Raw genomic sequence first — 24,690 nt, forward strand, 5'->3', positions numbered from 1 at the left:
CATGTCATGTGTTTTAAGAGGACTAGACCACATCTAAGTTTCCTAATAGTAGTAGTAAATATGTCATAAGTGCGTGTCGACCCAAACAAATTTAAGAGTAGTTAGAGGTCAACCCAGGGAATGGGTCTTTCCGAAGGGGGGAATAATGTAGCAGTACCACCATTTAAGATAGGAAAAAGTTAGATTCGGTGCAATATTTCTGAGCACACAAGTTACAGCCAGACGCGGGCCTGTTGACAGTAATTTATGCTTACCAGCGATTGTGAAGTAGAATGGAGTCCACAGAGCCACAGAACAGCTGAAAAGAGTAAACACAGAGGTTTGCACGGCTCAAGTTACAGGCAGAAGGGGCCCACTGGCCTGCCTAGGTGTTATGAGTACATGACTGGGAGCAGCGCATCAACAAAACAGAGGCGCACAACTGCGTACAAACAGGTGCCAGTTTTGTAACGAGGGGGATTCAAGTGCGGCAACTCTTCTGGACAGCAGGGCATGTCACACCACCAGCTACATGCAGCAGCAGATGGGGTACCAGCGTTCCAGTCCACAGTGGGTCGCTGGTTCGACCCTCTGAGGCCAACGTGGCGTCTGTAGCCAGCAAGCGCAGGGCCACTGGACGGCTCACTACTGCGGGCAGTCTTGTTGGCTTCCAACACATGCCAGAGGCATCCTGAGGCGAGGGCCTTAGATTTGGCTGTCGGATCGCAGGCGCTTGTTGTTGCCCGTGATCTTAACCACGACAGCGAAGAAGCACGCATCCGGCCGCCCTGCGGCTCCCAGCGAACAGCGCTGAGGCAACAGGGATTGAGTCAGTTGCCAGTGCATCCTGACATCGGCAAAATTCCGCAGCTGTAGACGGCCGGCACACGGCATTACATTGCTCAGGTTGCTGAGGTAGCCCCACTGTGACAAGATGTTTTGCAGAGAGTGAAATGGCGTCCTCGGTATCGTGGGACCCTGTGACATAGACAGAGAGGAATGCAGCACTGTAGCTGGGAATAATAAAAGACTTGAAGATCACGGCCGAGTTTTAATACGGCGCATCCTGACAGTTTCCATCCACGTCCAACATTCCTCCACCGCACGCCAACATCTACATTTGGCAGTGATGGCTACACCTGAGTGAATGAATGTGTGTGTGTTTCCTCTTCTGACCAGGCCTACAGCCAAAAGCTGATGTGTCAGCGTCTTTTAGCTGTGCCTGTCTTCAACTTAACATGTCATCTTTGTGGCAAGTAGCAACCTATCTATTTCCTTATATTGTTTTATTCCAACCTGGAACAACCTATATGGAAATTATAAAACAGTTGGCTCCTATAAAAACACTTATTGTTAGCCATTATTAGGTAATGGATAGATTACTACTCACCATATAGCAGAGATGCTGAGTCGCAGATACGCACAACAAAAGGCTGTCAAAGCTTTCAGTCAAAAAGGCCTTCATCACAATCAGAAATAATGCGCGCGCGCCCACACACACACACACACACACACACACACACACACACACACACAGAGAGAGAGAGAGAGAGAGAGAGAGAGAGAGAGAGAGAGAGAGAGAGAGAGAGAGTGTGTGTGTGTGTTGGCTGATTCTGGTGAAGTTCTTTGTGGCCATAAACTTACTTGTTTGACAGTTTTTTTGTGTTGCCTGTCTGCAACTAAGCATCTCCACTATATGGTGAATAATAACCTATCCTTATCAGAATATTGTCATTATTCCAGCCTGAATTTTCCATTGCTTTTTGTTAGCCAAAATACATAAATGGTCTTTGCCCAATAGTCCACAGAGTTTGCTTAAGAATGCTGCTTTCAATAGAAATGTGTTGGCAGAACCAGCAAGAGGAAGAACTGACAATTTAAGTTCCTGATAGCTCAGCAAAATAGCTATCAAATAACATCTAAACAACTTTTATTAGGTGGCTATTTTCTTATCTCTTAGAACTGAACAAAGAATTTCTTTGATATATCAACTATTTATTTTATTGACCACATGTCTTGCACGCATCATAACGTAATCTTCCACTTCCACCTCTTCCCTCATACATCTGTTAGTCTTCCTGTAACTCCCAATATGCATATCTCCATTGTTCTCTAACGAACCGTCAATTGTTCAATTGCTTTCACATTAAAACCTCATGTCTCATTGCCTCAAGTCAAAACTGGTAACACGCTGGTGTAAAGTTTTTGTTCCAGGAACTCGGTTTTGTAAACTCAATTTAGTTTAGCAGCCACACTCTAGGCCAATTTACTCTTACGTTTATTTTTATTTTACTATTTTATATAAAATATGCCTAACTCTATCCTCTGACAACAGCTGACATTTGCACATGTAACCAACATGCCCATACATAAGTTTAATCAACTTTGGCTGTACTCTTTTCTCAGCTTGTCAGGCCATCCCACACCTATCTTCAGAATGAATTTTCTACTCTGCACTAGAGTGTGCACTGATATGAAACTTCAACACACACATTAAAACTGTGTGCTGTACTAAGATTCAAACTTAGGACCTTTAACTTTCACAGGCAAGTGCTCACTGAAATGTCCCAAGTTCAGGTCTCGGTCCGGTACACAGTTTTAATCTGCCAGGAAGTTTTCTACTCGTATCTCCATTCTGGCTTGACCACAGAACTTATTAGTTACTTAATTTAATAAAAATAAAATAAATGTCACCACCACATCACTTCTGGGTTAAAGTAACAACACTGATCATACACTTACAAGGCTGATGAAAAGGTGTATCACTGGCCAATTAATAACAGATTATTGTAATGACAGACCATCATAGCTCAAATAAACAATTTCAGAAGATATATTTTTGAACACCAATGCTGATGCAACTGCAACTATCACTCAGCTGGAAAACTATTTCTACTACTAGTAGTAGCAGAAACTGTTGCAGATTTCTGTACAAAGACTGATTTGAAGCATCTCTATATGCTGGTCTATCCTGTAGAAGTCTCTTCAACTCTGCATAGCTGCTGCATCCTCAATCCATCTGAAATTACTAACTGTATTCATGCCTTCTGGTTTCCCTCTCAATCTTGGTTTAGAAAATGTTCTATCAACATATCACTTCTTTTAATTGCATCACACCATGAAGTTAGTTTCTCTCCAATTTTATTCAGCAACTTTTCATTAATAATGCACTGCTCCTAACTGATATTGTATTGATATCTCTAAACTCACCAGACCAAAAACCTAATTCTTGCTAAGGCACTTCATTAATTACATCTAGTGCAAACTTATACATTTCTCTTTTCATACTCTCTAACAGATACATTTCTCTTTTCATACTCTCTAACACGCCAACACATTTAAGGGCTCTAACATTCCACACTTCCATCCGTAGACTGTCAGAATTTCTTCTGATGACAATACCTAGCACTCCCTCCTCCTCCCCCTGCCCCCCAATGACAACCAAATATGCAGTACCAAGTGGGCATTACTTTACCTCTATAATATTTTGTCCAAAAGAATGCTATCGTTGTAAAAAATGTGTGCTAGACTTGGATATCCACAGGAATCACAGTGGCTGTTGTTCCCCACTGCTTTCAGCCATGCTTACCTAATGTTATAAGACCATATCTCAGGCTAACATATACATTGTTGACCTTCTAACTACTGTACTTATAGAGCTGTTGCCTCTTTTGAAGAACTATATGTTGGCGAGACCTCTCCACAGACAACCAACATTGAACCTACAGTTCAGCTATCTGTATTCTTAAGGCACCTAAACAGACAATATCCTCAATCTAAGTCCCTGACCCCACGACATGGGCTAGTGCATTATTACACTGTTCCTTGCTGAGTTACAAATTCTCACGCGCTCATACAGTCACTGCATGTCCTCTCATACATCTGCACTCATACCTGGTTGACAGTAGATCCTGCTCCAGAAATACAAATTTAACCATGACACAGACACACATGTCCAATTAAGCATCCATATTTGTAAACACCAAATTGTCGTATCACAATCATTATATACACCACTGACCATTAAAACTGCTACACCAAGAAGAAATGCAGATGACAAACGGGTATTCATTGGACAAATATATTATACTAGAACTGACATGTGATTACATTTTCACGCAATTTGGGTGCATAGATCCTGAGAAATCAGTACCCAGAACAACAACCTCTGGCCATAATAACGGTTTTGATACGCCTGGGCATTGAGTCAAACAGAGCTTGGATGGCGTGTACAGGTACAGCTGCCCATGCAGCTTCAACACGATACCACAGTTCATCAAGAGTAGTGACTGGCGTACTGTAACGAGCCAGTTGCTCGGCCACCATCGAGAGAGAGATCTGGAGAATGTGCTGACCAGGGCAGCAGTTGAACATTTTCTGTATCCAGAAAGGCCCGTACAGGACCTGCAACATGCGGTAGTGCATTATCCTGCTGAAATGTAGGGTTTCGCAGGGATCGAATGAAGGGTAGAGCCACGGGTCGTAACACATCTGAAATGTAACGTCCACTGTCAAAGTGCCATCAATGCGAACAAGAGGTGACATAGACGTGTAACCAATGGCACCCCATACCATCATGCCGGGTGATACGCCAGTATAGCGATGACGAATACACGCTTCTAATGTGTGTTCACCACGATGTCGCCAAACACGGATGCGACCATCATGATGCTGTAAACAGAACCTGGATTCATCCAAAAAAAATGACGTTTTGCCATTCCTGCACCCAGGTTCGTCGTCAAGTATACCATCACAGGCGCTCCTGTCTGTGATGCAGCGTCAAGGGTAAATGCAGCCACGGTCTCCGAGCTGATAGTCCCATGCTGCTGCAAACGTCATCGAACTGTTCGTGCAGATGGTTGTTGTCTTGCAAATGTCCCCATCTGTTGACTCAGGGATCGAACATAGCTGCACGATCCGTTACAGCCATGCAGATAAGATGCCTGTCATCTCGACTGATAGTGATACGAGGCCGTTGGGATCGAGCACGGAGTTCCGTATTACCCTCCTGAACCCACAGAGTCCATATTCTGCTAACAGTCATTGGATCTTGACCAACGCGAGCAGCAATGTTGCGATACGATAAACCGCATTCGTGATCGACTACAATCCGACCTTTATCAAAGTCGGAAATGTGATGGTACGCATTTCTCCTCCTTACACGAGGCATCACAACAATGTTTCACCAGGCAACACCAGTCAACTGCTGTTTGTGTATGAGAAATCGGTTGGAAAGTTTCCTCATGTCAGCACGTTGTAGGTGTCGCCATCAGCACCAACCTTGTGTGAGTGCTCTGAAAAGCTAATCATTTGCATATCACAGCATCTTCTTCCTGTCTGTTAAATTTCGCGTCTGTAGCATATCATCTTCATGGTGTAGCAATTTTAATGGCCAGTAGTGTATGTTTTAGCTCTCCTCTCAAATGGCTGATGTCAGCAATAAAAAATTTAAGAATTTTAAACCTGCCTTGTCGAACAACATTTTAATTGGGTCTTTATTTAAGCATATTCTGGCATAAAGTAACTACTGTCAGTAGGCTATTATTTACAAAAAAAAATGCAAAACAAGAAGGCAAACAGTAAGAATGTTACATGTTTGTATATAAAACAAATAATAATGTTTGCATTTGTAGCTGGGTCAAACAATGCAAGAAAGCCTAAATTGTGTTGAGTGATTATCTAATGAGTATCCCCATAGCTTGTTCATGATGCGAAATCCCTTTATGGAACTGTTATACGTGCCAACTTGAATAAAGAGTGTTGCTATTGGGTTCACTTAAGTGCCTTTAGGACTTTTGTCTATTGTTGCAAATAATGCTGTTTGGATAGAAAAGCTTAATTCCTCAACAAAAAGTTGATTAAACATTTAACAGACTTTTCCAGGAATCTGTTTTGAGCTTTCTCAAAATGTTAATAAGTGAGATACCAATTTTGGACAAAAACTCAACTATTTGTTGTTCTACTAACAAAGTATGAAAAACCTGTAAGGGGACAGACTGAAAACGATGATAATTTCTCCATCCAATCATAATGTGAACAACTAAATTCAATGTCATTTGTATTCAACTCCACCGTGAGTATGTAGCTCATTATGTAATTCAATGTTACCTTCCCAGTGCTTGCACAGTGCCTCAACCATCTGAAGACGATCCATGGACAATTGTGCTACGAGTGTCACATCACAACCATCAGTAGAGGGCTCATATTCGTAATCCAAAAAGTAGAGATGGGTTCTCAGGCTATTGACTCGTGCACGACGGAATTCGTAACATGGGTCTTCTTCGTTGAGCTGTTATAGTAACAAAGGAGTTGTCAATAGAAAAAAAAAAAATAAATAAATAAATAAATAAACAGCAATATGACTTCACTTGCCTTGCTGAGTTCTCTTTCTTTCAAAGAGGGCTTGGTATTGTTGCAACCAAAAAGTTCTCTCCTTAGTAGATTACCATCATATTCCAAAAATGTCAGGTACAAGTTTCGAAAAAACTCAACATGCTTGTTTTTTACTTTTAATTTTTTTGGAGAATTCCAGTGTATTACCTGCAAAAAAAAAAATTGCTTATGCCAGGAATACATAATTCAAAAACAGCATCATAATATGCTATTGTGCAAATATTACAAATACATTTAAAAATATGTGCAACCATAGTGCCATTTTATAGTAATGGAATACATACAATGACTTTAAGAAGTTTCAAAATTTCAGTAATCTCAATTTTACATTTTAAAATTAGAAAGTGATTTATTAAAAATAAATCTACCATAATTATATACCAGATTTAATTACCAAATATATACCCTCAATTAGATTGCTAACAGGACAAATGAAATTTTAAGAGACTGTGTTAATTAACTTCATTTTCTCTGACCTGCTTATACAAATGAGTTCTCACTTATCAATGAAGAAATTTAAAAATCCTGTAAATCTTCCATTGTGCCAAAAATGATGAAATATTCATCACAAAAAAAGCACTTATGTATGTGTCGACTGCTTGGGTGTCAAGCTGAGAGAGGTGCCCACATGCAACATTTGTGTACAGGGGGTTCCATAATTAGCAGCAGAAACTGACACAGTTGAAAGTATATGATAATATGATCAAAAATGATCCAGTAAATACGAGTCCACAAACAAACTGCTAGGAGACAGTTGTGAATGTGTAGTTATGAGCCACCGCTGACTTCAGCATTAAATACCACTCTAGGTAACATAAATGTATTTGAAATGTGAACTTTTTGATCAAATTCCATCTACGAGGGCACAAATTTCAATCAAGACCTATCTTAACCAAAAAGGCAATACTGCAGATGAGAAAAATAAAACTGACTGGGAAGATGTGTGTAAGACTGTCACGGAATTGACTCCTGTTAATGAACAGGGGAATTGCCTATCACAGAAAATGCTGGAAATCATAATATTCATGCACTTACAGTTGCTGTCACATCTCAGCAAATGCTCATCTCTGAAACACTGTGTAAGAGTACTTCACTATGTCATTATATTTGAGTGAGTGAGAGGTGCAAACATGTTTAGTGACCAGCTAAATGCAATATAAAATGGTGTTCTCAATAAAACAGTGGGTATTCATTGTCAACTGTTATGTGAAGCGCAATTCATGGAAAATTTGTGCGGAATGCTTTGCACAAGAGTTTCAGTCTGGAAGAGTTTTGGCAAAACCTCCCAAAGTCAGCAATGCAAAACTTACTGGTAAAATGGCATGAAACAGCATCTGTGGTAAATTAAAACCATAACTATCAAAAAAGAGTTCAAACAACTGAAATCCAGTGTCAGTCTCAATGTAATTATTTTACAACCCAGTTTTATTTTGCCCACACTATACTTTAAAAGTTACAATGTGTGTCCCATGTCTTGTCCTAACATGCCTATCCTCATAGAATATCTCTCTCTTATCACACCCAATTGCACATATAAAAAATTTGATAATGTTCATCAGTATTCGGCTACTACTGTGGCATATTTTCTGAACTTCACCTACTTTCTGGTGAGTTCTTCACATGTAACATACAGCTTAGGCAACTAAACATGATCTTATGTTTAACATGTCAATATAAAACTAGACATTTTTTTCCTGTCCCACTTCTTCTGATAGAAAGTGACATAATTTGTAAATTACAGAATTATAAATTTCCTTTATTAAACTAAAAACGGCCACAAGGATTTTGTGTTTTATAATCAGCATGTTTTTACTGAAATAGAACAATTCAACAGGTGTAGTTCTTTCTGTTTCCACTGAATACATTTAAAGATCTCAGGAATTACCGTAAATGGAAATTGTTTTTTCTATTATTATTTAGCACTGCAATAACATTAAGAAATGTATTTCTTTTAAAAGAGAAATATCTACATAGTAATTATTTTGAAAGAAAAAAAAGCCATTTCCACAATCAAAAGATTTTGATTTATTTTTAAATGACCTACCAATAGCCCATGTATGGGCAAACTCAAAAGGGTGGGGGCACCAAATGATCTGTCACTTAGGTAGCAAATGTTCTGGAATAGGCCCTGGGTGGTGAACATACACAATTTTCAATAATACTGGGCCAGAAATATCAAAGGGCCAACTAAAACATCACAAGGAGAATTCATACGAGATATTTGTAAGATCACAATACGACAAAATATTTTTATTTACATTCAATAGGCAAAATACTAGCACTTCAGGTAGACATAACACTACGAAAAAGACACAACACCTAACTTTATAAACAATTAATTCTGACCACAGGGTGGAAAGACGCATAGGTTGGGAAAGGATGAGGAGGATAAGCAGACCACTCGGATCCCAGCTGGGAGGGACAACAGGCAGCTCCCTCTCTAACAGGGTTCCCAGTGACCTGCCTTTCCTTTCCAACCTTCCCAGTCCTAACCCTCTTTCCTATTTGAGGAACTAATAGTTCCAAAAGCTTGGAATAGTTTTACTGCTTTTAAATGTGACTATCGGCAGTATTGGTATTTCACCTCTGGACTGTATGTACAGGCCAGCCTTTAGAAAAACTAAAATAGATATGACGTGATTCCTCTACAGTCAATCACTATGGCTTAAGGCAAGTAAAGAGCGGAAATGGAAAATGTTCTAAGTGCCTGCCCCCTTTATTTTTTTAATTTTTTTTTTTTTTTTACAAAGCTATTGGGAGTTCTCAGTACTCTGTTGTATGTACCCAGATTTGATCCACATAACAAACAGAAAAAGTCTTTCAGGCATACATTACTAAGTGGTGAATGGTCTTTGTGTCAAGCTGCACTTCCCCCTGGAGTCCCAAAATCTAAAAAATGTGAGAAATGGTTTTGTTGGCTATGGTTCAGCTAGTTAAAAACTTGATGCTGTATTTTTATTATCACAGACAAAACAGTGCCACAAAGTTAATGGAATTTGGAATAAAAACTTTCTTCTTGTTTATATTGTCAAAAACTGTTACTTTTGAGACTCTAGCTGTATACAAGTTGATTCTTGCAAATAAGAAAACAGCCACCAGCTACTGTTTAATAATGCAATTTATTTACACGAAGAGTGCCGTTACCATTTAGAACCAACAGGATCAGCTTGAGTGGTCACATTGTTGTTTACATTAGTTGTTGGTTAAAAAAAGCCAACAATTAATATAATATAAAACATGAACTAAATATAAACCTATTGGTTTGAAAACAGTAACAGTGCTAATTTTGCAAATAAATAACACTGTTAACAGTAGTTGGTTGCTGTTTGCTTCTTTGCAAGAATAAAGTAGTAAAAAAATTTCTTTTTGGCACTTAGAACCAGTCATTTTTCTGATACGGCTTTTAAAACATTTTTAATAAAGTATTTATTTTTGAATTTGACTCATTATTTTTTGTCGGCATAATTCCATCCAAACAAAGACACACTGTTTTTTTTTTTTTTTTTTTCATTCTCCTGGCAAATATTAGGTTTGTACTCAAATGTACAACTTTCAATTTTGACAGCAATATTGTATGAAGTGTTTTCAAATTGTGCTCTCTTTAGTGATCAACTCGTTTAAGTCTTTGCTAACACAACTTAAAAGCTCAGAGCGTGTTCCCAATTGGAACGATAGTTTTCTTTTTCTTGTTTTCTTCCTCTTGCATTTAGTTGATTTCATTTCATGTAGTACTTAGCGTATATGTACAAAAGAAATAGAGTGTTTGTACAGATTAAGATGTAGGTCCTCCTACAACTAGGCACGTGAATCATTTTTCGGGTTGGAGGAAGATGAGGGCATACCAGCACCATACATGATCATGCTTTGCAAACCACTACTGGTATTCAATGCAGTCTTCAGGTTGTTGTTGATACCCCCCACCTCCCCCCCAAAAAAGAAAAAAAAAAAAAAAGTCAACTCACTTTCCTTACTTTCCACGCCTTTCTTTTTGTTTGTTTTCATGTAGGTGACACATAAAACAGAAGGAAGGAAGGTTAAATTCCTTAATATACTTCTGTATGATACTTTGCTTTCAGTGGTTTCACTTTGTTTGATGTTAGTTTATTCACTGCACTAAAAGAAACATTTCTTTCACAATTTAACAGATAGACTCCTACTTTCAGTCTTGGCTATTTGTCATCTCCCTTAATTAAACATGATTATTTATCATCTATTGCCATCCGTTCCATTCAATGAACGTTGAATGGGTAGCACAAAAACATGTATACATAGGAAACAACATCAACTACAAATAAAGACTTAAAAAATATTCAACAGCTTCTGAAAAAAGTGTGCTTTGACAGGAATATTAGCTATCCATTAATGTAAACCAACACTTTCAAATCGTATACTGGTCCTAGATTGTCAATGGAAGAAAAACAGGAAGGCAGGATATAGTTTAACTAGCACATGAATGACAAATGTAATCGAGTTTAATCACAAGTTTGGATAGCACAAATAGGGGCAACCATCATGTCCGTTCCCTCAGTGTCAAAAAAGCTCGGAGGAAACGTCTAATGTGAAGAGCAGTGTAACTCAGGAGAAAGTTTGAAGATTATTTCATGCCTGTTGTATAGGGAAGAGGTGTGAATATTCACAGGAAGGACACATTTGCTAGTCTTTTTAGGTGTGACCTACAGTTCGAACACTATACATTATTTCACATCCCTCCTTTTATACTTGTATGCTTCTCTCATCTCACATGTATAAAATATTTGCAGGTGTTTGTTCAACCAATGTAACAGCATATCCCAATTGTTGTTTTTTGTGACTATTGTTGGTTCTTTCATAACAATTATAGTTTTATCAGGATCTTCATGGGTATGGGTATGGGTACGTGTACGTGTGTGTGTGGGGGGGGGGGGGGAGGGGGGGGAGGAGAGGGTTGCAGGAGAGTGTGAGGGGGGATAATGTGATGATACAAACCTTCAGGTCAGTGACTTCTGTGTAGCACAGTTCACTTCGAGTATTATCACTGAGTTGTACATTCCACTGACAAGGTAAATTATACACCAGATATGGATGTTGCTTTATTATTGCATTGAATATGTCCTGGTCTGCAAGGCTTGTGGCAAGCATGGTAATAAGATCCTTCTCAGCAATGAGGCGCCACAAGTGGCCCCATCCCAGTTCACGCAAGCGTTGCAATTGCAGAAGTATCACTCCTGTGTTATACCTGATGACAGAAAGTCATGTGAATGGAAGTCAAGATTTTGCAGGATCATTTTTACTTATTAATACAATAATTGATGTCTTATTAACAATGACTTGCAGAACGCATGAACAACCTGTTTTAACAGAAAGTACCAAGTTTTGGGTAACAAATAAATAAAGAGAGGTTTAACAGGAAGAATGTGTACTCATGCATCTTAAATCTGTTCTGAAGAATAACAAAAGTTTGACAACTTAAGCAATTGCATTTACATTTTATGTGCCTGTCCGACATTCAGCACTTCCTTTTAAAGGTGGAATGTGATACACTTTCTCATTATTAAACAATGTATTCAAAATAGGATCAAAGGAACAACTTTCGGTGTGTTTAGTTTACAGCACTGATTTACATACTGCTGCATTAAAAAAAAAAAAAAAAAAAAAAAAAAAAAAAAAGAGTTGAAAAAGGCAACAGAACATGTGATGACTGTTCACATGAAGAATCTTCAAGAAAACCAGTTTAGTTCTCTGTTTAAATCTGCAGCACCACTATTCATTCTGACTTTGAATTTAATGGCATTTAGCCTGAGTACATATATTTACTAAGATTAACACTAACACCATCATCTTGATCTCTTATGTCGAGTGCACACTGGTGTGATATGATAACTGTCACAAGATAAATGTGATTTGTAATTATGTGATTATCTTAGGATATCTTTGGTCTTTTCTATACAATATGATGGATAGCTGAAGATTTTTCTGGGTAAGTTTTAATTGTGAGCTTGTTGAATGATGATGCTGTGGTGGTTACGGTACTGGTATTTAAATACAAAGAGAGAGAAAAGGAAATATTGGGTACTTCCATATAATTTGATTCATGTGAAGTAGACTTCAACATTTGTTTCATCAGAACTGTCTTAAAACGAAGCTAGGTTTCAACAATTTTATGAAAGGAGTCCAGAAATTTCAAAGAATTGATTGTGCAAAACTACTCATTACACTAAGATAAGTCACTGTAATAAAATTAAAATTCATTACAAGCTTATAGTACTCATCATTCAGTAAGCAGGAAAACTGCATTGAAAATGTAACTATGCTTTAAGAAGCTGAGAGATTAGTGAATACCACGCAATTTGATCATTCAAAGTATTAGTTGGAAAAGGATCAAAGTTGATATTTCCCCCCTGTGTGGTATCCAACTGGTTACGACCACACTCAAAGAAAATGGAGTACTCAAAATTTCTCTATCAACCTCATCCAGCAATTCAGTTAGTAAATAGGTTCTGTTGCCGGTAAAAATATTCATGTGGAATGGTTTGACAATGCAGAATCCAGTTATCTCAATTACAGTGGTTAGTTTTCAATTGTTCTCATCGCTATGGCCAATGCACGTGGAATTTTTACTGCTATTCATGTTTTGGACTACAGAATAAATAGTAATGATGCAGTATTTTGTTCATCAATAATTTGTCAATTTTTAAAACAAGTTAAACTGTTTGTCTCAAATATAACAACTTTGCCAGGTAATATAGTGAACACCCAGTTTCCACATGATTGTTTCTGACAAAGCTTTCCCTCTACTTCCATACTTAATACAACCTTATCCAAAAAGGGTGTTAAGCAAGACGAAACAAATACACAGTTACTGACTTTCTAGAGAAGGAAAAATGCAAAATGTGCTTTTGGAACTTTGTGATCAAATTTTATGTGCCTGAGTGACTAATATCTTGCAAACAGAAATGTGCAGCGAAAATAGTAAAGGCAGTATGTATCCCACATAGTTTTATTCACATTCACGGAGGAAAATATTATGATTTAAACTATTTCAAGATTTCCTGTTGTGCCTGTGCTCAATAACACCACTTTTCCACAAGCTATATGCTTGCAAGATAAATAAACTATTTTCTCAATTCTGAATCAGCAACCCCTATACAATGGCAATATGCATACTGAAGTAGGCAATTATATATCTTGATACTAAGTAATAGAGTTAATTATAACACCCTTCTCATCAGTGTCTTTTAATTCCACTACTATCTTCTTCCATGCCAGTCCTGTGATGTTATTTTTACTGTGCAATTCCACAAAAACAGATTTATTTGCACAATGTTGATGAATAAGTTAAAAAACATATTTTTCTTTGTTTGTCATCTTGATGCCACAGAACATAATCTGAACTAATCAGTGAGAAAACAGCATATTGTGTCTCTTGATATCGAACTGAGAGAGAGATGTCACTATCACAGCTGTGTACCTGTTTTGCACCTAAAGTGCATTTAAAAGCACAAAAGTTGTGTCTATTGTATACAATAATTGTCATATTGCTCCAGTATGCACACCGCCTTATACCTCCAGCAGAATATTAAGAACAAATATAGTAACAATAAAGGTTCGGTGACAGGTGACTGAAAAATCTTATAACTATAATTAACTACAATAAAACTGATAACATAATGGAAACTGCCATTAAGGCAGACTGAATTGGCAAAGCAAGTAGTGAGCAAGGAGTAAGTGGAGGGGGTCCAAAAAGGGGAGCATAGATCCAAGGAGCTTTAAACAAATAATAAATACAGAGAAATAATATGATGCAAAGATGTGAAGGATATCCTCTCCAAAAACCTACCCTCATCACAAAAGTAGCATTCCATCATCCACCCAATCTATGCAGTAACCTAGTTCATGCCTATACCACTGTACTCTCAGTCCCTCGCCCCCACTGGTCATTTCATATGGACAAACCTGGCATAAGACCTGTATCATACATCCGGGCATTTACTATCACACCGAAAGAAGAAACACATTTGAAATCTTCTACATTATACTAACATGTGTAGCAATCAGTTAGCAGCGTTCTATGTCAGTACAACAATTAACCAACTGACTACGTACACATACAGCCATCAACAATATGTACCTGTATATGTGAGCAACAAGTTGTGAAATGCACTGCACACCACAGCACCAATGACTTGAATAGCTGCCTCAAAATCTATGCCATCTGTGTCTCATCAATTCCTCTGAACTGCACAACTGGTAACAGTCTTTACAGCATGTTGTTGTTGTGGTCTTCAGTCCAGAGACTGGTTTGATGCAGTTCTCCATGCTACTCTATCCTGTGCAAGGTTCTTCATCTCCCAGTACCTCCTGCAACCTACATCCTTCTGAATCTGTTTACAGCATATCCTCCACAATTTTACTGCTCCTTGGCCCTAGTAAGTCCCCATACTCAATGGCTCATTCTGACTGCCTTGATCTTACTTTTTCCTCTCCTGTCTTTTTCCATGGAAATTGAGAAACTTGTCTGCCTTATCAATATCTATAAATATTTGCTGTCTGAAACTGGATCTGTTCATGTTATTGATAATTCATTTGATAATACGATACTCACAGCTCTGCATGTCATTTGCTTTGAAATGCCCATTTCTCTACTCATGTCACATATCCAGGCTGTTGCATTCTATTTAGAATCTCAGTTTCAGGATGATAGAAATCACTGAAAGTCAGTTAATTGTCAGCACTTGCTTTGCTGCTAGGGTTTCACTGGATTTATGCATTGACACAACTCAATAATCTTTTTCGTTAATTGGGAAAAGTATCTTCTTAAAAGGTGCTTTCATAAGTGTTTATTGATTTTGTATGTTTCAGTTGCTAATAATGATCCAAAGTCTATAGCGTGATTATGTTGCACCACAGTTTGGAATCCACATTAAACTGTATGTCCCCTTATAACTAGGGACAGGAAAATATTGTTTTATTTTGTGGCTGATTTCGGTGTTATTATTTGTCAGTTTGGTGTCATTTTTTGCCAATTTCAGTGTTATTTTTTCAATTTTTTATCAATTATGGTATTTTTTAAATTTGGTAATATTCTTTGAAAATTTGTTAATACTTTTTGACAATTTTTTTTCCAATTTTGGTGCTATTTTTTGAATATCTTTCTTCCAATTTTGGTGTTATTTTTTGCCAATTTTGGAGTTATTTCTTTGCCAATTTTGGTGCCTTTTGCCAATTCTTGTATTAGCTTTTGTTTACTTATTTTTGAAGTAGTTCATTATTTTTTGTCTAATTTGATTGATTTTTGGTGTTTTATTGAAAATGAAAAATATCTATGAATTGCATTGCATTGCATTTATTAACATCACAGATCATGTTTATTGAAATTACTGTCCAAAAGGAATCATTTACATTAAACCCATTTAATGTAACTGATTAGAGGAAAAATAAATCAGCAGTCACACATCACAAAACAATTTTTCAAAAGAAGCATTTTCATAAATTCAAATTTTTCTTCTGAACCATGCTGCCATTATGTCAACATTGTGTGGGAAAAGCCAACTGTATTCTACACTTGCCTTCAGCATAGTGTGAGGTATTTCATCTTCTGCAATTCCTGCTGGTGTGGAAAGTTGCTTATCCACTAAATTACAGAAAAAGTGTGTGTGTGTGTTTAGAATATGTACATGGCAGTGGCTGACATTCCAGGTACACTTAATGACCTCTTTGCTATGTCAATGTTAACAGAATTCATGATTACCATCCCATTGTTGAAACAAGAACCTAAGGCCATAAATACAGAGTTGTATGGACCATGGCCATAAGAGCCTAATCTGAAGGTGTTGTTGAGTGCATTTTAGATGATTCCTTCGCCTCTGCCTGAAGTATTTATCCTGTAATGTTTTTCAAGTCTGCTGGTTTCACCACCAAAAATTCCTTTTTCCACAATAATGAAGGACTCTTTTAATTTGGAATAGGCATACTAGTTTTATTCAGTGACAGCACATTTCCAGATATTTTTGCGAATTAAAGCAATACAAAAAATGGTACAGCTTGGAGAGAACACTAATGTGATGCGTCAATTAAACAGCATACTTTTGTATAAGTAGTTTGCATGTACATATAAATAAAAAAACTGCCAAATATGGTACTTCAGCTTCACAAACATATAAATCAACATGGTGCCTGCTCAGTTTGCTTCTCTCAGCGAACCACAGAACAAAGCATATGACGCAACGCAAAAGTGTTTCTGGCGATATGAAGGATCACTGAGAATTTTTTTTTCTTTTTTTTTTTCCCCCAGGTATACATTCAATATTATTTTTATCTATTTCGTGAATGCAGTTTGCAATGATGGCCTGATCTGTTGCACAGACTGATGTTTAGATTATGATGATAAATTGGTTCAAGTTGATGAATTAGAATCTGTCAGTCATACTACTTGTGCAGCATTATTTAAATTCTTCCATTTGCTGTATGTGACAAACGTGATGTTTGCATGATGTCGTGTATCGTGTGCTGTGACTGTCTGATAAAAGCAAACTAAGGACACATCATGTTGATTTGTATGTTTGTTAAACTAAAGTGTTGTGTTTGGTGGTTTCATGTTTATACATGTGTGTTATGAAAGTTTGCAGTTTAATTAATGCACCACATTAAAGAGCTCTTCAAAACATATCTTTTTTTGTACAATTTGTTATGCGAAAGTGTCGGGAAAGGTGAAATTGGCAATTAAAACTGTCACTGGAATGGAGTTTGTCGGAAGTAGGGTACTCTCTTTTGAAATCACATAATACATAATAGCCTGTTACTTGGAAAATTTTAAGATTATACACAAACCTCAGGCTTAAGGAAAAAAGCAGTTGCAATCCAATTTCAACATTCAATAACTCTCAGCTATGAATATTTGTAAATTGCAATCTTCAAAATCATGATTTTTTTTTTTTTGTATGGGATAATGCCAAAGTTCACATTTTGTAGAAAGTAACAACTTTGCATTACTTCAGTTTATTTTTTGCATCATTGTTTTTACGAACTTGTCCTATCCCTACCTATAACTTGACCAGAGTAAGTCAGTTCATGAGGTGTTCTAATAAGAATTCAGACTGATGACAGATTTACCTTTCTGTCCTGTCTTCTGAGATCTTAAAGTACATGGGAAAGATATCAAAATTAAATTACTAAATTTCATTATAATCAACACTAAACTCTACACAGACCTATTTTAATTTGTAAGCACTATGGTGGTGTTACATATTTCCCCAGAGCACTAAATTCAGTGGTTTGGCATATGTTATTGGTTAGGAATTATATAAATTGTGGATAATAGTTGTTGTATATAGGAATGAGTCTCCAGGTATGACCAATTACAGTGTGGTAGTCAGAGGGATGACAAAGAGCTTAAGGTTTAGAGCCATTGCCACATTTCTTGTTATCAGTTCAAGAACATCAAACTGATTGTTACCAGCATCTAAAATTTGTATTGCATCTTCAAAACACTACATCATAGATCATACATTAATTTCTTTTCTTTGATTCCCAACATCAAATATCAGGCTTGATTGTAATATTTCTCTCTCTCTCTCTCTCTCTCTCTCTCTCTCTCTCTCTCTCTCTCTCTCTCTCGCCCCCCTCCCTCCCCCTGACCTTCCCCCTTGATGTATGAGAACTTCATTTTTCTTTATCAACAACTGATAACACATATGAAAGTGGAGCCATGCAGGCTGTGGATATCACTGTATGGGGTTCACTGGTTTGCGAAAGGCACCAGTGAGTACAAGTGGCAGTAAAGAACACACACTACATCTGTTAAGGAAGTTAAATTCTTCATTTGCATGGCCATATTGTCCATAGTTGCTTTGCAATTCCTGAGGGTATTTTCATTCCATTGTTAGAACTACAAGAAAATGCGTGTTTTTCTCACCCGATGTGTTTTGCTTTATCGAGGTAAAACATCATCACTGGTCTGTAATTAAGGATATTTACACTTTGGTTTGTTTTTAAGATCAAAAAATAGTTCATTAAAAATTTGTTGGTTTTTACTTAACAGTGATTTCCACTTGATGACCTGGCAGAGAATCTACACAGTATCTTTGTTTCCTGCTGGTATTCCTCCGCCTGGGAACACAAGAAAAAGTTCCAGGATGCAAGACTCGCTTTCAAGGTGCCATGTTTGGCCTTTGTTCTGTAAGCCAGTCTAGTTCAATTGGAAAACAAAAGTTTGGCACCTTCAACAGTTCTTTTCCGGAAGATATCATTAGAAATATATAAAAGGCATGCCTTATGCTATCACGTCTTTGGTGTCTTTTTTCACTAAACACTGATACTAGTTGTCTAACTTTTTGTTGCTTTGTAGATCTATAACTTCTTATGTTTTACGCAGTGCATCTTTTGTACACCACTGTTTAATGTTTATTTTTATACTTATAAGTGTACCAACATAAGACTGCCATTAATTTGTCTTTGACCTATACTTTTTTTAGTTAATTAGATGTGTGTTATTCTATTTATTTGTGATGCTGTGTATTTATATACTGTGTAAGAGTAATGAAGGATTAATGATGGAGTGGTGGTTTTTTTTTTTTCCTTCTTTTCTTTGCTCCTGGGTGGGGAAGGAAGAAACAAAGATGAGTGCACATAAGTGCTTAGCAGTGTGATGGAGAGTGCGTTGGAGGAAAAGAGAGAAACACAGACTCATGCAAAAACAGACCTCAACATAAAATGTCAACCAAAGGCACACAAAGAAAATTACCCTGTCCATCTGACAGTGAATTTCAGAGCAACTGCCACATACCTACTAGCAAAACAAATGCAGTCACAGCTTACCCAGTACCTGCACACTGGAAAATGGTAGAACAATAAGAAATACCTCTCAGCTAGTAGAAAATAAGAGACATTAAAACCCGGGCACAGCAACACAGTTCTCCTTTGATGCAGAAAGAATGCAAAGTGGTATCCCTGTTAACGAAATCATAAAACTAATTGTAAAAAACTGAAAAGACATGACCAGCAATCTCCTGAACACACAGATAATACAATAAAATTGTTGAAGTCTGTAACACAACAAAATTTTTTCAAATTCAATCAAGAATAAGCAGTCATTCCAATCCCGGGATCAGAAAGACTTACTTTCGAGGGAAAGAAGGGTTTTTTTTCCCCCCCAAATGTCTGCTTGTGTCTGTGTATGTGCGGATGGATATGTGTGTGTGTGTGCGCGAGTGTATACCCCTTCTTTCCCCTAAGTTAAGTCTTTCCGCTCCTGGGATTGGAATGACTCCTTACCCTCTCCCTTAAAACCCACATCCTTTCGTCTTTCCCTCTCCTTCCCTCTTTCCTGATGAGGCAACAGTTTGTTGCGAAAGCTTGAATTTCATGTGTATGTTTGTGTTTGTTTGTGTGTCTATCGACCTGCCAGCACTTTCGTTCGGTAAGTCACATTATCTGTGTTTTTAGATATATTTTTCCCACGTGGAATGTTTCCCTCTATTATATTCAATCAAGAATAATACGTACACGAAGAAGGTTTACCCATGGGTTCACCTATTTCAGGAACGTTAGCCAACATTTTCATGAATCATATATGAAAATTAAAATTTGAAGACATAACACCAAAGAAAAGCTGAAACATCATCTACTGGTACAGGTGCACAGATGACATAATGTGCATAGTAGATGAACCTGAGAACAGAATGCAGCAACTGCATTGTAAGCAAAAACAAAGTTCACAACAGAAGAAAAGCAAGAAAACTCATTCAACTTTCTAGACATGACCATAAGAAAAGACGATAACAAACACACATCTAGCAAAACAGAAAACGCACAACAAATGACACTCAAACCACCTGCACAATCAGAAACAGGCTACAATCAGATACATCTTAAGCAGACTGAACTGGGTCCCCCTAAACACTTCTGATTACCAAAAAGAGCTGACCATTATAAAACAAACAGTATTAAAAACTGGATACGAAGAAACAATGTGTAGACAAACTAAACAAATTTCTGTTTCCGCACTGTGGCATTGACTTCACATTTTGAATTCACGAGTCCAATTGGCCATTGTCAAATGTCATCATCTGCTGCTGTTATCACCAATGGTGGAAGACTGGAACACACACATCATCTTCAGCACCAGAATCTATCCATTTCACGCCCTCCTCTGTCAATCTCCCCTCTTGACAGATCAGCTGTTGTGGAACATGCTTTGCAGCCAGGAGAGCACCACATTCAAGACAGGACACAAGTACTGGCAGTCACAAGCGGATATGAGGAAAGGCTATACAGAGAGGCCATAGATTGTAAAACACCCCAGGAATTTCAATAAGGAGGAGGACATGAAACTGAATGACAGCTGGATTCAGGTGCTGAGAAAGATGTATACCAGTCTTCCACCATGGGGTGACAACAACAACAGATGACAGAAGTCGACAACAGTCAGTTGCTCTTGGGAATTCAAAACATGTTACATCATACCACTGTGTGGACGCACGTAGGAGCAAAATTTTGCTGCAGTCAGTAGTGAGGAAAATATCCTCCACAGACGGGGGCGAAACATTGGGTTTTAATGTAAAATCAATTCAACCATAGGATAATAGCCCAGAACATTTTATTAACTGTAATCTGTATCTCTCATTCAGTTGTAGAGATTGTGAAAAATATACATTGGAATAACTGGCGCGATATTCAACACAAGATATAAAAAACACATCATTTATTAATTGTATCTGTATCTATCACCTCAGTTGCAGAGATTGTGAAAAATATACATTGGAATGATTGGCAGAACATTTAACACCAGATGTAAAGAACACATCAGAGCACTGAAATATGGTACAAACCATTCAACATCATCTAAAACAGGAGTACCACAGAACAAGCAATACTGAAAAGGATATGAACATTATAAGAAGAAAATTTTCACATACACAAAGCATTAACACAAAATAAAAAATTGCTCAATGACCAAATAAATATTGGAAACCAGACACTATATAAAATAACTGAAAAAATCACATGAAAAAGAAAAGGATCTTTTCCATCCTTCACACCCCCCCCCTCCCCCCCCCCCCCCCCCCCCCCCCACTCCAACTGCATTTCACTTCTTGCTCCTCACCTTTTCCTCCAACTCAACCTCCATCCACTATTATGCACTTAAGTCCACTCATCTTTGCTTCTCCCTCCCCCACCTAATTTAAAAACATTCTATCACTATTCCTTCACTACTCTCAGACAGTATATAAATACACAGCAAGATAATTAAACAGAATAACACACATGTACTTAACTAAGAAAAGTATAAGTAAAAATAGCAATGTGCTGTGTAAAACGTAATAAATGCAGTTCTGCAGAGCAACGAAAAATTGGACTACAAGTATCAGTGTCTAATGAAGACAGATGCCAAAGATGTGCTAGCATACGGCATTTCCTGATGTAGGTGAAAAACCAAGCAGAAATCAATGAAAGTAAAAATCAAGAAATTGTTAATGAACTGTTTTTCATTCTTAAAAACAAATCAAACTGTAAATATCTTTAAGTACAGACCACTGATGGTGCTTTATCTCAATAAAGCTAAATGCATCTGGTGAGAGAAATGGCTATTTTCTTGTAGTTGTAATGACTGAACAAAAATACCCTCAAAAATTGTTAAGGAAGTGTGTGTTTGCTTTATAACTGGTGTTTGTCCCTAGGCCAGGTGGTCCTGATACAGCAGTCCTACAACGAATTCAAAGCCTATTGGCACTAATGATAAAACAAGCTACTGTTTCAAGTTGGGACTACGGTTTTTTCACACCTGCAGTGTCTTAGCTAGAGTTACACTAAAAAACTTAAGACTTCACCGGAGACATTCTTTGCAAACGACAGCACCACAACAGACCCAGGAAAGTGACCTGACAGGGACCACTGTTGTTTGTATCTTGTGAATATCACAATTTTCAGAGTTTACACACTTTTCCCTATATAACAAATGTGTCACTGAAGAGTTTGGTACATAATAGGGCTACAGCACCGTTTTCATGAGTGTGAATTTAAGTTTTGCTTGAATAAAATCCAATATACTACAAAATATTTACTAATTTTGTAAGGGAATCACAAGCAGAAAATGAATGCTACTTTAAACAAAGTAACTATTTACCGTAGAGACCAACACTGTAGTAGCCATTGCTGTATGGCAGGAGATGGAGAAATCGCAAGCTGACTGTCACAGAAACTCCATTTTCATAATTAATATTTGCCTGTACTTCCAATTTCATGGATGTCGAACCTCAACTTGTATTGCTTGTTAGCTTCTAATGTATTTTCAAAGGGTTTTCTTTCCCTGCAGATAGGAAAGAAGCAAGATTAGGATTTAAAGTTCCATCAACAGTGAGGTCATTAGAGACAGAGCACGGGTTTGAAGTGTTTTTTAAGGTTGTGGTTGAAATTTGGTTCAAAGGAACCATCCCGGCATTTGCCTGTAACGATTTAGGGACATTGCAGAAAACCTAAATCTGGATGATTGGATGTGGATTTGAACTCTTGTCCTTCCCTACAATATCAGCAAGTCAGTACCAATGAAAGTCTTGCTTGATTTCTATTCTACAGTTTCCTGTACGTCACATAGGGGTTGCAATTCTTCACTCACATCTACATCTCACTTTGATATTCTTCCATCTCATCACAACCAGTTCGTTCATTCTGCTGTCAGTTAGTCTGTGATGTGCTACAAGTTCTTTCTTGTGTGTATCTTTCCATGTTTTCTAGTAGCTTGTAACATAATTTTGCACTTAATCATTCGCACATGAAGTTCATGCTTGAATCAGCCACTAGAGGACACCCAGCCTGCTAATATGACAGCAGTTGCATGTACAGCTTGTCAGTTGCATCCCCTGTTAAAACTAACACCAACATAGGCTGGAGCCTAAGGCTCCACCGCCCACTAGTGTATTGCTAATTGTATTGAACCTTGTCTTTAGTACGGTGTACTGTTCAAGTAATAAATTACAGTGTTCTTCAGTTAGAACAGTGGGTTTGTCAGCCTTCATGAGCAACCTCAACTGCAGTCCGCAACACCACTGCAAAAATAGTTTTACAACAATGATGGAAGCTGAAGAAATTTGGTGGTAATTCCTATGGGACCAAACTGCTGAGGTCATCGGTCCCTAGGCTTACACACTACTTAATCTAACTTAAACTAACTTAACGCTAAGGACGCACCTATGCCTGAGGGAGGACTTGAACCTCAGACAAGTGGGAGCCGTGCAAACATAACACAAACTTAATTTTATATATATAAAATTACAGCAGAAAAATAGTTTTGTTTTCTAGAAAAGACCCACTATTTCTGGATGGCAACCAGCATCCTCCAGCCACCACTAATTGTCACATTTCTCAACATACACATAACAAAAAGTAAGAGCACACTAGTCAACAGCAGACACCTCGTTATTCATTTCATTTGCATCAAAAACTCAACTGTCAATTACCATACCATATAATTTGTATTGCACTGAAAAAGTACTGACAGAAGACCCCCTACAATACTAAATACTGTACCTAGAAATGAGAATTGAATCAGGAATGAATTGGATTAATGTAATTTTCAGGCGTTTGTGATCATTAATGCAAAAAGAGTATCCTGTGACCTATTCTCTGCTGATAGAGGAGTTAAATTCATAGTGCTGAACTAATGTACCATCACTTACTACATTTCCTAGTTTCTTCAGGCTACAGCATTTGGCAACAGGTCTTTTTTTACAAATAAAGGATTTAACCCACTTTCAATAAGAAGATCAATCCAATTTCTCCTGAAGTTTCCAGCATTTCAACATTACACCTCCTATTCAGTTGCTTACTAAAGCAAAAGAATCTACCACTTGACTGAAATGATGGTAAAATAAGTAATATTTAGGAACTATTAATCTTCTGATGAAGTTGAATGTGAGTTATGACTGACAAAATACCACAGAAAGTGATGACCGCAAAAAAAGTCTGAATGCATACAAAGTAATCAGTGTTAAATTAATTCATATCATCAAACTATTTAAAAGTTGGTATGAAAGCATTTGAAAACACAATGTAATACATAAACAAAATTGTGTAAAAACGAAGAGGAGGGGGAGTAGGAGGATGGTGTAAGGTTGTAAGTAACAAGATATGCATGATTTAGTAATTGTTAGTTTCTACACGAAAAAAGGAAATCTTATCCATAATATAAATCATTGCAGTACTTCAAAAAAATCTTCAAGATATTTCAATCTTTGTCTACTGAACGTTACATATAAGATGTCTGAAAAATTACATTAATAGACCAAATGGCAGAAAAAAAACAAAGGGTGGGCTACTAGCATAAATTTCTTCATTATATGTGTCAAA

General features: G+C 37.4%; 1 protein-coding gene across 2 annotated transcripts in view; it reads right to left on the bottom strand.

Annotated features, from left to right (window-relative positions):
- The window catches only part of LOC126198560 (xylosyl- and glucuronyltransferase LARGE1-like), a 170,613-nt gene that overhangs the window by 104,006 nt on the left and 41,917 nt on the right, over positions 1-24,690 (bottom strand). For both annotated transcript variants that reach the window (XM_049934987.1, XM_049934986.1), the window contains 3 exons: positions 11,338-11,587; positions 6,352-6,519; positions 6,088-6,268 (listed from right to left, as the gene is read on the bottom strand). In XM_049934987.1, the coding sequence (XP_049790944.1) occupies positions 6,088-6,268; positions 6,352-6,519; positions 11,338-11,587 (599 nt within the window). The remainder of the gene's footprint in view (positions 1-6,087; positions 6,269-6,351; positions 6,520-11,337; positions 11,588-24,690) is intronic.

This window comes from Schistocerca nitens, chromosome 8, assembly GCF_023898315.1.
Source record: "Schistocerca nitens isolate TAMUIC-IGC-003100 chromosome 8, iqSchNite1.1, whole genome shotgun sequence".
In the NCBI taxonomy this organism is placed as follows: Eukaryota; Metazoa; Arthropoda; class Insecta; order Orthoptera; family Acrididae; genus Schistocerca; species Schistocerca nitens.